This window comes from Amphibalanus amphitrite, unplaced genomic scaffold (genome assembly GCF_019059575.1).
Source record: "Amphibalanus amphitrite isolate SeventyFive unplaced genomic scaffold, NRLGWU_Aamphi_draft 000097F_arrow, whole genome shotgun sequence".
NCBI classification, from domain to species: domain Eukaryota; kingdom Metazoa; phylum Arthropoda; class Thecostraca; order Balanomorpha; family Balanidae; genus Amphibalanus; species Amphibalanus amphitrite.
In genome coordinates this window covers 636683-649979 of record NW_024881592.1, presented here as the reverse complement: position 1 = coordinate 649979, position 13297 = coordinate 636683, and the positions used below count along the sequence as shown (strand labels likewise).

General features: G+C 48.9%; 1 protein-coding gene across 1 annotated transcript; it reads right to left on the bottom strand.

Moving 5' to 3' along the window:
* Positions 1 to 2147: 2147 nt before the first annotated feature.
* LOC122380410 (cell surface glycoprotein 1-like) lies at positions 2148 to 10951 on the bottom strand. The gene is made up of 2 exons (XM_043363563.1): positions 10729 to 10951; positions 2148 to 3896 (listed from the first exon to the last, which is right to left on the bottom strand). Exon 2 carries the CDS (start codon positions 3465 to 3467, stop codon positions 2148 to 2150), a length of 1320 nt encoding a protein of 439 aa, XP_043219498.1. The 5' UTR covers positions 3468 to 3896; positions 10729 to 10951.
* Between the last annotated feature and the right edge of the window lie 2346 nt (positions 10952 to 13297).

The following is a 13297-nucleotide window of genomic DNA, read 5'->3' as shown; positions in this document are numbered from 1 at the left end:
GTCTTAGGAATGGGGTTCGCTTGTTTAAAGGATCTCCATTCAACCCTTCATAGCATTCTCCCTAAGTGATATAAATGAACACACATGCATGCATTTTATAGGTTGAAATCATTACATTCCCAACAATACATTGCAGAAGACCGTTAATATATGTACAAGCAACCTTCCACGAGCCTTTACAGCAGCCCATAATTGGATGGCGTGTAATTCTGAGTGGCAGAGAGCCTTGTGGCGAGTAATTCGCAAGGCAAATAATTAGTGGTAGCTAGCCGACCATAGCTGCTGGCGTGTTGTATGGTCCTTAGCTCCGGTAAACAGTGGGAGCTCACCGGAGCTAATCAGCGTTACGTGGCCGTCGGAACTTAAGTGGGGGACTCCGTAACCGCCAGGATGCCCACAAAACTATTATACACCAGACGGCATTGGACCGGATGCAGTAGCGTAGGTATTTATTTGACTTGGATGCTGACTTACAAACTCGACCACTCCAAATTGAACCCGGTCTCCGCTCCTCATTCATATCATTCGTATCAGCCATATTCCCAGAATAAAACGAGATGTTTTCATGCTGCACTTCATTGGCCAAGGCATTGCCGTTTTCTTTTTTACTCTACACATGCAGAGGATGGTCAAGATCCCAGCTAGGGCAAGTGTTGTAGAATCAATAAGATGTACAATTTCGTACGTACGACTGAAATAAATTTCGCTACCCAAGAAAGCTTCAAACTTTCCCCATATGCGCTGCTTTCACGTCATTAGCAGTGAGCACCAAGGCAGGCTGCTACAGGACCGATCAAACAGCTTAGCATCATGGATAAAAGCCCATCACGTCCGAATTGCAAACATTTAAGCATGGTCGTATACAATTCACCTCAAATGTATGCATTATACAGATACACATATGATGTAGATTGGATAATGTTATATTACGTTTTTCAGCAGTATTTAAAATTGCACAATTACGTCTTATTTTGTTAGTAAAGGGATGGATGATTTGGCAGTGATCTGAATCCATATAGTTTTATGAAATTCTCCTGTTGGTTGAGCTTATTTCAACCCTATCCCGAAGTCGGTGTCGGTCATTTTGTCACTCCGACTCCAAGTTGCATAAATAGAACTCTTCAGTCTCCTACTTAGGACGACAAAATTTACTTTGACCCCACAGTCTGTTTGAAAAGTATCCCGAAAAACGCTGATGGGTCAGGGATGGGCCAGAGTATTCCACCCTGGTCAATGCCCGCGGGTCCAGGGTGTGATGATTACAACTCTTTACTTTACTGTATGCCTTGTCATAACACTCTGCCTCGACAATATCGACGGTTAGCCTCGCGGTAAAGTAACGTCACACACGGAGGGGAGAGGTACAATTTTGATATTCTTCATGAGACAAAACGCTATGGCAAACGACTAGCAATGCTGTACAAGTTTTTAACGCATACCTTTTCCTTTTCGAACAGCATGAGATGCCTCAAGTGAACTCCCCCCTTAAAAATGCATTTAAATGCAAAAGGAAAGATGGTTCCCTAATCCCTACCGTTTTATTTACTGTAATGCTCAGCAATGTCAATATTGACGTACTACTTGAATCCGAGGCTAGCATTCAAATACTAAATTAGTGGTGTGTTATGCCCAGCCCAGTGTACAATAACACATTCCTCGTAAACAAAATCAACAAAAACAAGACACCATAAGGGCCGCCCCACACTGGAACTCGCATGCGGGTTGCGAGTTTTTGGGTTTTCGGGTTTATTCAAGTTCAAATCATACAATCTAAGCTGAGTGACCCACACTACCATCTAACAGGCGAGTCTGCATGTTTTTAGCTTGCGAGCGACCTTGCATCGCATTCCAATAGTTGATTTTGAGTGAACTTTCGATTTTCCTCGCTGCGAGGTCTGCGAGTTCTGCGAGGTTTGCGGGTTTTTCGTTGGAGCCGAATTTTGGTTCGTTGCGCTGGTATTGCGACTATGTGTAATTTTCTGAAGGTGTACCGGCTTCACTGCATTCACGAAGTTATCATAAAGAACGGTCTAATCACTCTATGAATTAGTATTATGCCCGCAAACTCAAAACCCGCAAACTCGCAACCCGCATGCGAGGTCCAGTGTGGGGCGGCCTTAACTCGAAAGAACCCTGCCCGGCCTCTGCTAGTGATACGCATCTCCGATACGGGCCGCCCAGGCCGGCCGGGACCGGCGCGGCGCGGCGCGGGGTCCGGGGAGAGGCGCGTACGAGACGGCCGAGGGTCGGCGCGGCCGGCCACTGTCGATCGACCAACTCACCTCACTATCGCCGACCAAACTCACCTCGTTATCTGGGACATCGGCCGGCCGCTGAGGTCGCACTCGCTCCTGGTCCTCTATCGCCTGTTCGGCTTTCTCCACCTGTTCGTCAGGGTCGGTGGCCGGCGCCGGCTCGGCCGCGGCCAGAGGGGCAGATTTGGCGTCGGGCGGCGGCGGCGGCGGGCTCGCCGATGGGGGCAGGTGGTCGTCGGAGCGCTCCGGGTCGCTGGCGGCCGACGCGCCCCTCTCTCGTTTGCCGGCCGTGTCCATGACGCCGCCCTCCGTCGCCCGAGTGTGCTCACTGAAGCCGACGCCTCCTCGGCCGGCGCTGGCGGCCGCTGGTTCCTCGTCCGGCCGCGGCACGGCGCTGGCGTCGGTCGGGTCACTGGCCCCCTGCACCATAGCTAACTCGTGGCGGATGCTGAGCTCGGGGGGCACCGGTGAGGCGCACGGCTCGTCGCTGGTTGTCGCAGAGTCCTCGCAGAACGAGATATCGTTCCGCGGCGGGGGCTCTGGCCGTGCTTGCTCCGCAGCCTCGTCAGTTTCCCCTGCGGACTCTGGACGGGGCTCCGCCTCCGACTCCGCCAGCTCCTGCGCCGCCACTGAGGGGGACGCCGTACCCGCAGGGCTAAAGCCCTTTCGGTCTGTGCGCATGCGCCGCAGTGTGTTGCGCGCCTGCCTGCGCAACGCTTCGTCGATGCCCTGCATCCGTTCTTTGCTCTTGCGCACGCTTTTGCGCAAATTGTCAACGCTCAAAAACTTACGGAGCGGCTTTTTCTTGCGTCTCTGCTTGCGCTCTTCGACGGGCTCATCGTCCGTGACTCGCGTCTCCTCTCCGATGATAGTGATGGGAGGGCGGGTCCTGGGCAGGGTGGCCGCCGCCGCCGCCGCCGCCTTCTCTGCGTCTGGCTCAAGGTAGACGCTGTAGTGGAGCCTCGTCAGAGAGAAGGTCCTGGCGCGCGGGCGGGCGCCGGCCTCGGCGCCGGCCGCGCCGGCCCGGTCCGACGGGAGGTCCAGCTCCGCGGCAGCCGGAAGGTCCGGCTCGCTACAGCTCCGATCGGTCTCCACCACGAGCTGACTGGAGCTGGGCGCCCGCGGCACGGCACCGCTCCGCCCGCGGCGCCGCTCGGGGGAGGGGCTTCGGGCCGGCCACCAGCGCCCCCATCTAGCCGAACCGCCCAGCATGGCTTCGGGCTCGCGTTACTCGGGTGGGGAGCGGCGCTGCAGCGCGTCGACCACAACCACCGGCGCCGTCCTCAGCGGCCCGCGGCCGGCAGACTGTGGCAGAGGCCCGGGTCACTCGCACTGCCAGCCGCCGCCGCCGGCCCCCTCCTGCACGGACTCGAAGGTGCGCACTGCGCAGCGCTCCTCTCAACAAACGATACCCGCCGGCTGAGATCTACTCTGGTTTAGCATTTCTGGTTAGATTATTTTCTTTTAGGATTTGATTTAACCACGACTTACACATGTGGTTTCATTGCATGTGTCTTTGTTTGCTTAGATCGCATATTTTTGTAGTTTTTGTTTGCTTGCATAGCTCATGATTTTCATTGCGCAGCACATGAACAGGCATTTCTTTTGCGAAAATGAATGGAAGAATAATATTGGTGAGGTCTAAAGTCACCTCAAGTCACAGAAGGGAGCCATAGTTAGTTGTGAGTCGACATGATTATTTTTGCTTTCCTCAAGTTACTGTTTCGTATCAAGTAAGCTATTCATGTAATGTGTAACTGCTTTAATCAACAGCAAGATCAGGAAAAAATGTTTAAGAAGGTTTAAAAAAGAAATCACTCGACATATACGATGAACGTAAAGCATCTCCGTGCAGTCTGGAAGCCTCTCCACCCATTTCAGCATATTACTAATGAAAGGTCGGGAGCAGGAAGAGCGAGCGAAGTTATTTGTAGTTGTAAAAAAAGAAGAAAAAAAAAACTCAGCATGAGAGGCCCAACCTAGACTGTTTTTTTATTTTATTATAAGTTATGTTTTCATCTCGGCAACAGCTCCCGACCGAAATAAGGGCACCAGATATAATCATTTTTTATCATTGAGTTGCCTTCTTTGTATGATGCATCGAGGTCCCGTCCCGTCCCGACACATATGCGTCAAATTAAGGGTATCAATTTTTTACCATTTACGAGAACATCGCAAGGATTAGACCAATGAAGATGCAATGCAACTGCATCTATCGTTGGGACCTCTACCCGGTAGATTCAGTGGGCGATGCATTTTTCCAAAGCTGTTGCGCCGTATAAGGAATATCTAGCTGGGTGACACGTAAATCTCTAGTTGGGATCTCACGTTGCACAAGGGCACGAATGCACAGCCCTGCACTATCGCATTCGTTCTTTCATCGCCTAAAAGGCGTCTTACTGGTTATTGTTTCACAATGTGCTGTCGAAATTACGAATAAATTTGATTGAGATGAGCAGAAGGCATGATGACAAAGGCTTATTGATATGCAAGATATAGTGGCACAATGATAAATGATTGCTAGCAACTAACGATTGCATTGACAGAGCCTTTTGTGCCTTACAAAATCAGCTCTAGATAAGATAAAACCTGTGCCTGAAGTGTTGAGATCCAGCCTTCCCACACAAAAGCCCAAATGTTACGCAATGTCAGATATTAGCCATTTCACGACTGTTATTTGGCACACATTTGGTCACATTTGGTGCGATTCGGTCAAATTAGGTTCATAGTTTATTTCTAGCAGTTTCCAGCTTATATTCCACTAGTAGCTTATATGTAGCCATCCGTGATTTAGGAAAACATCAGACTTTATTTTTGCTTAAAACATTGAAACTACTTAATGGTATGAACATAATTGCTGTAATGAGAAAAGTGATCCCTATAGACTACGGAGGAACCCTTATGATTGCTAAATTCAAAATTTAGCTCCAAAAATTAGCCTAGAAAAATGTAAAACTCGAAAAAGTGAACCGAAGTCATCAAAGGTCAACGACCTGACCTGACCTTCAGGCGACAATGACATCGACCCTAATGCATGGGAGCAACATCAAATCACATGTTTGAATGTTTGAAACTACGAAAAGCTTGCAAACGCACGGCTAATGCGAGCCGACTTACGCCGAATCGCGATTCCGTCCAAAGATGGTCTCGGAAGGTAGGTCACAGGTCAAAGGTCGTTTGGGCCAGGGTCATGAAATTTTCAGGGTAGGTGTAAAATTGATCAATGCTAGAGTAATGAAAGTTTCGTCGCGATCAACCGCTTTTTACGCGAGCTATTCGCGAAAAACCTGAGGGACATCCCTCCCCCTGTACCGGCGATGGTTTTAACCGGCAACCGCCCGAAATGAGATCAAATGAACTGAGGGAGTCTCCAGGCTGCCAATCTCTGCGCGACCCCGACTGGTTGAAAGACATGTTGAAAGACGTGCTGGGTAGATAACGACGTCGTCGCGCGTCGGCCACCAGGAAACAAGAAAAATATGCAAATTTCTTCCGTATATGGCATTACCATTCAATGATGGCGTTGCAGACAGACACGCTGCCAACTTCGTTCAGCTCGCTGAAGTCATTCTTGTGTAACAAAGCATGCTTTTTTTCTCATATGTATACCAGAACCAGGGGTGCGGAGCCGGAGCCGGAGCCGGAGCCGTGAAATAATATAGTCGGCCGGAGCCGGAGCCGGAGCCGGAGCCGTCAAAAAAGCGGGCGACTCCGGCTCCTTTTTTTGAAGAGGAAAAAATTATTGACCTAGTTCGGATTGACAGCTCAATGCAGTAAAACATGCGGTATTCAAAATATAGAAATCGCCTTGTTATGCAATTACAGAAGCAACGTGCACCAATCCCATAGTCTTGTTTTCTTCCATCCGTACTTAATTGCATGGGGATGTACTGAGTATTGGAGCTGGAACCGTAGCCGGAGCCGCCGGAGCCGGACCATTTTTCTCGGAGCCGGAGCCGGAGCCGGAGTCGATTTTTTCTCCAGAGCCGAAGCCAGAGCCGGAGTCGTCTGACATTTCCACGGCTCCTCATCCCTGACCAGAACATAATGTTTACATACGCATAATGTTAACGTTCATTTCCTATCGATCGATCAAATGTCTCTGATTTTGATCGTTTGACATTCAGTCGGCTCTTTATAGTTCCATGACAGTCCTTTTCTGGAAAAATGGATTTCAGACTAGTGTGGGATATTACGGATAAACAATGCCCTCTGGCAGAGCTCCGGTGATATTTTTTATTAGCTTACGGACACACATGACTGATATGATTCTGTAATTAGCTGATCGAGAAGAGACACATTTCATAGAACAAATGCTCTCAGTCAATAAACACATTATCTTTCGATGCCATTCTGGAATAATTATCCTGAGCCATCCTGAGAATTTAGTAACGCAGCCGATACCTCTGCAGAGGCGTGATGAGCTGGCCGGGTAATGCTATCAACTCCATATAACTCTCCAACGGACGTAGGCACGCGATGTGACTGGTGACTGGTGACCAACGGACACTACAGACAGCACTGTTGTGTAACCTGCACCGAATGGAATTGCAGAAGTCACAGACGTCTTATGTAAGATTTCGTGACTTGATGCCGGGATCAGGAATGTGTTCTTGTTTACATAACGCTCGGTCTATGGCCAGCCAGTTTCGAATGTTGACCAGCAAGCTAAGCTATCCTTCGGATAGAAACCACCAGTTTCAGGTGTGGATGTGCATTATGAAATGCCCCGAAGCGCTGGCATCGTACGGAGACGTCCTAACTAAATTCGCAATTCCAATTGACAATGCGCATTTTAACATTGCACAAGCCCACAGTCCCGTTCTCGCTCTTTCTTATTAGTCGTTTTCACGACGGCCATCTGGTACACATTTGGTGCAGATTAGATGCAGATTTGGGGAAGTTCTGGTCAAATTAGTTTCATTGTGTTTCTTTAAAGTTATCAGTTTTTGTTTCACAAATGCTTATATAACTCTTTTTTGATTGCCGGAAGTTAGTTTCGATTAAAACACTGAAATAAAGTCACGATAAGAAAATATTTGTTGTAAAAGAGGTTTGGTGCAGATTTGGTCAAATAAGTGCATTTCCAGATCACCCGTCGTGAAAACAGCATATATCTCGCGCCGGGCTGGGGGTGGGGGTGTCTGAACCCCCCCCCCCCCCCCCGGCTCTTGGGCCACGTAGCGACACCCGGTAAGCCGCAATACAAAAAACGTCATTAACCCGTGCCCTGGTAGGGGGCTATTTTTTGCCCCCCCCCCCTCCTCCAGTCTTTTCGCATTATCTCTAAAACTAGTGCGCCGATCGTCACGAAACATAGTCAAAATGAAGTGATATAAATGATGTTATTATTATAATTGTCTTGGACGGAATCAAACTTTTAAAGGGACTATCCCACCTTCTGAAATGTTGTTAAAACCAGTTAAATTGTGCCCGACTTTATAGATTGGATGACCAGGAACACGGTTCTGGCATTTATTTTTCATTAAACATCTTAGGCTTCCCATATTCCAAACACAAACTTTCAAATGTGTGACGTCACAGCCCAAAATTACCTCCTTCCCCAGGCCACATTACTGTCATAAAGCTGATTCTTTTTACTCTGTAGGCACCACAACAAAGTTCAGACCAAGTTTTAAGCGATTTTTCAACGAACAAACCCATTTAAATCAGAATGACTAAACGAGGTGACGTCACACTAACGGTCGCTCCATGTTGAAGATAGGGCCTTGTACAAGGCCCATTTTCAAATGAAGGGAACGATTTTTTTCAACACCAAGAGGCCGCGGGGGTTGCAACCTAGATAGATAGTGGTTTCTGAACCTCGCCGCAAACTTGGCTATCTCAACTCAAACCCCATGTTAAAGGTGGGATAGTCCCTTTAACCCTCGCCGGCCGAGGGGGGGGGGGCGGGTGCCGCCCCCCCCCATAGGGTTTTTTTCGCGATAGCTCCGAGCACGCTGGCGATAGAGAGCTGAAACTTGGCATACCTGACCTTTGATTCAAGCCGGATCTTTTGACACCAACCGCATTTTTGGGTCAGGTCAGGTCACTGATCTATGACGTCATAAGTGAACCTCTGCACGGTCTTCAGATGTCGCAACTTCGCAACGCCCTCACTGCCAGAGGAGATGTCACAGGGAAATGAAACTTGCAGGATCTAGTATCCATTATGAGTCTCACAACTTGTATATCTCGGATTTTTCCTAAAGGTCATATGAGGTCAGGTCATTTTTGTGACCTCACCATTATAAGTCAATGGGGAAAAATTCAAACTGCTATTCTGGCGCCGGGAACGATCTCCAACTATCTCAAGCACACAGAATCGTGATTTGATGCACTCCTTGCAAGGTTAGATGCGTCACTTTTGCAATGTTGACCTTGCGTGACGTCATTTATGACGTCATCAAGGTCATATTAGTTTTTCGTCAATAACTCTTGATCAAATTGAGCTAGCGAGTCGAGAAAGCCACCAATGGACTCAGGAAGACCTGCCGAATCGAATGATATGCGACATGACCTCTTTCGGCTAACTTCGTGACCTGGGGGTGCTGACCTGACCTTGACCTGAGGTCAACACCCCAGGTTGACCTGACCCGGACAAAAAGTATATCATTCGACGCGCCTGAGCGAGGCGAACACGATGCTGCTAAAATCGCGGCTCTGCGGCCGTTTTTTGCGAAGTTATTCACCAAAAACTGAGCCGTACCTTGGGGCACTTGACCTGACCTCAGAGGTCACCGGTTGACCTAGGACCTTAAAATCGGGTACCAATCTCTGCGTCTCGTAACGGCGCACACGCTCGTTTTTTCCGCGACGCGCTAGCTCCACCAGGGGCGAAACGGCGAGGGGGGGTCGTACCCGCCCCCCCCCCCCTCGGCCGGCGCGTATGTAGAAAACCAATAGGTCCGGCGAGGGTTAATAAGGTTAACAGAGATAAACTTATCTTTTATCTCTGACTTCGTCTGTCAGAGGGACTTCTCCCTGTTGGTGATTTCCTTAGATCATAGACCTCTGTACACCTCTTCTTCTTCACCTATAGACCTCTGTACGGTGTACAGAGGTCTATGCCTTAGATAAATAAAATAAAATAAACACTTGAAGCATGATGCTAGAAGTTTGTCCCACCATGCCGCAGCAATCACACCATTGGTCATCAATATGTCATGTTTCATTTGATTTATAGTCTGTAACTCTGCATGCATGAGAGAAGCCATAAAACCTGCCCACAAATATCTTATTTATATGCGGTCTACAGTAAAACGTCGTTGGAATTATCCTATAGATAATTTATATACACATATACGCAGCGCCAATAACGAAGTAAACCATTCGTAAATCAGTTGGTAATTTATAGATATAATAAATGTAAATAAAGGCTTATGCATATCTAGCTGTGTTTTATTTCATTGCCGTCTGACAACTGTATATCAGCGATGCTTGATGAGTACGGCAGCGCAGCATTCATATACCTAGAATGTCGCACTTTTAGGGATGGACAGTTCCCTCGTTTCATTTTTTTATAGAAAAAAAGTCGAACAAAAAGTGAGGCTCGCAATTAAGTCAGGCAGGCGTCATTTGCCTTTGATAACCTGACGATGGCCTCTGATGACCTTTATTAACTTTTTAAGTTCCACGCCTTCTAGGGTGTATTATGGCTGATTTCGACCTATTAGTGGCAGGCTCCTGGACAGGAAGACAACCCTTATTAGGGGCTGGGCGCGGGGGGAGGAGAACGCAATCCAGCCCCTTCCCCGGAGATTTCCAGATCTATTGGGCCGATCTCCTAAATTGAAAGGTCGATCGATTGCTCTTTTTTGGAACTACCTACTAAAATGATATAAATGAGGGGGATAATACGAGGGCATTACCCTCCTTTTCATCGGTTTATTTGATCCATCACTACTACCAGGTTTATTGAATGATTTTACTGCAACAAGTGTCATTCAATAGAGAATGCGCGCGTGATATGAGATTGTTATATGATCTCAAAAAAGAGCGTCGTAAAAAGTGGGCCCTTAGAGATGCCGATTATCAAGATATGTATAACACGAATTTGCGTGAGAGTGCGATTTTCCCCACTATATGCATAATATATTTAGAGTGAAGGTCTGATATTTCCATCGGTCTAACAGTCGTTGCTGAGATATTTACGGAAATCATGAGGAGACGCAATCCATCCGTGACCGGAAGAAGGGAAAAACAAGCACCAATTAAAAAGCCTTTCCAACAACGTGTTGCATGCAGCAAACGTTTCCATCCATAAAATGCATAAAATAAAAACAGCATGATCAGAAATATTTATAAAGTTCTGTTTAAAAAATGTCAACGGCTTTAAAAGGTATATTATTTGCATATTATAGATACCGAGGATCATTTTTATTTTCAAATTAAGCTGTTTCTTTAGTATGCAGTGCGCTCTCTAAAGGTTATTTATGTTTAGTTTACAGCAGCGGCAGCCGCGTTATCTGACCTTAGATACTCGCTTTGGACGGGCATAATCCATCGAATGTAACTCCGAGCACCGCACTGAACTCTACGCAGTTCCACAGATCACAGGACGAGTCCACTGAGTTCCACACGGTCCACCATTCTGATCCACCCCGCTCTCCGACAATCGGTCTCTCTGCGCCGTTTCCGAGCTCGCCTCCGACGCGCCGGACACGCGGCCCACTTGGCCCGCCCGAGGCCGCGGACCGGCCCGCTCTAAGTGGGCGCCGGGTCGCCGATTCAGGCCGTCCTACACGCAGCACGCAGCGGGGCACACAGGTCGCTATCGATACGGCGCTTGTGAGGCGAACCAAAGACCACACGAAGACCGCACTGTGGGCAATCCACACCGTCTCGGAGTCTCTCGTTGCCTAGGCGGCCCCGTCTGCCAGCCGCAGTGCCGGTATTTGTGGACGGAGATTGGAGGGGCCGCATGATTAGCTGAGCTCTGACAAAAAGTCGGAGAAAGTGAGCCGAATAAACCGATCGGAGCTGGATAAGGAACCGGATAGCTGGGAAACGGGCAGGCAGATAAAGGAGGGGAGAGAATTGTAACGTAGGAGTGAACCCCCTGTCGGAAAATGATGCCTAACGGTGCGGTGATAAATTAGTTTCAACTATGCTCCAACTGTGCAAGAGAGAGAGAGAGAGAGAGAGAGAGAGAGAGAGAGAGAGAGAGAGAGAGAGAGAGAGAGAGAGAGAGAGAGAGAGAGAGAGAGAGAGAGAGAGAGAGAGAGAGAGAGAGAGAGAGAGAGAGAGAGAGAGAGAGAGAGAGAGAGAGAGAGAGAGAGAGAGAGAGAGAGAGAGAGAGAGAGAGAGAGAGAGAGAGAGAGAGAGAGAGAGAGAGAGAGAGAGAGGAGAGAGAGAGAGAGAGAGAGAGAGAGAGAGAGAGAGAGAGAGAGAGAGAGAGAGAGAGAGAGAGAGAGAGAGAGAGAGAGAGAGAGAGAGAGAGAGAGAGAGAGAGAGAGAGAGAGAGAGAGAGAGAGAGAGAGAGAGAGAGAGAGAGAGAGAGAGAGAACAGATGAAATGAAAGACATGAACGAACATACGGGCAGCGAGCATAGGCGGCGGAACAGAGGGTGGGGCACCTGGCCTACCCCTTGATTTGGCCATTTTGACATTAGCCCAATGGTCGTTACATGGAAAGAATAGGACCAAAAGTCGAATGGGACTTCAACTTCAAAAGGGTCCCCCCTTAATTGAAGGTGTTCCGCCGCTATTGGCAGCGAGACAACGGACAGATGGGGAGAGATCGAACGGAACCACGTTTTGTCCGTCAGTTTGATTTTCGTGGTGCCGTGCCGAGGGTGAACGATGCTCACCTTTCGTTACGCATCCGTCTCGATGTATTACATTTGATGTCATCAGTCATCACTCTGACCGTTTTTACAGAGTAGACAAACCCTGACATATGGGCTCGCTACTGACATCTGGCGGCTGATTTTCAAATCAATGTTTATCCTCTCTAACAGAGGTGGCTGCAGTCGCTGCAGTAAGCCGGTTTTACAGCACCGTCAGCACCCAACTAGGAAATGGCGACCAATAGGTAGGTATAGTCTCTCTTGAAAGTATCGCGACTCTGAGGGAAGGCGCTGCCTGTCCCAGCCGCGGTTGAGCGGAAAAGTTTGAGAGCCGCTGGTAGCACTGACCGAAGCCTGACGCGCGGAGGCAGCCAGAGCGGCGTGGCGAGGGGAGTGGTTACGGACTGCGGAGGGATATAGGGGGAGGTGGGAGCCGCCGTCCGCTAACTGGTGATGGCAGTAAGCATGTAGTCAACGGAAACCGACCTACTCGCAGAGGATTTGTTGAGCTTTGTTTCATTGCAAAGTTAATCATTTCAGCCGTCATCGGCACGACTGTCACATATTTTTGTTGTAAAATCCGGAATCCCGTGCCCGAATACGAAAAAAACATCGGTTGCACTCCCTTGCACCCGCTAACAGAATGCATCCGTGGTTGCAGACCCGCGAACGGGTTAAAAAAGCAAAAGTTCTCTCTCTCTAGCCAATTCGCCAATTTGCTCTCTAGCCAATTAGTCCTAGGTATATTTGGAGTTCTCTCTTTTTAATGAGCTGGTTAGTGAGCGGCGACAAAAAAAAATGTTTACTGTTCAGCCGTCTTCTTTTTTAAAAGCCTTATTTGATGCCAGGCTGCCCCCGCCCCCCCCCCCCCCCCTCATGACCTGTTGACGTCGTTCATCAGGCCTCTTTACAGTAGGATTATGGCGGAACTTTGCTTCGATGTGATTTTCGCGTCACGCACACTGAGTGATTGGCGCCCACTAAGGCAGACCGACGAGCGCCCGGTTGGTGAGCCCAGGCGGCGCCGCTATCCGCCTGGGGCGGGGGACGGGGTCAAGGAAGAGCGATACGAGCATGACCTCTGGCCGGCCTCTGCCTGTTTTGACCTGCAGTTGTCAGCCGCTGGTGCCTGCGTCATATAGCAGTTTTCCTCCTACCGCTGGCGTAGAATCGTGTTACAGCGCACTTTTTATGATACAGGCCATAGCCTCACTGCTGGGGTCCCCAAACTGAATGGAATAGTTCGCCGAG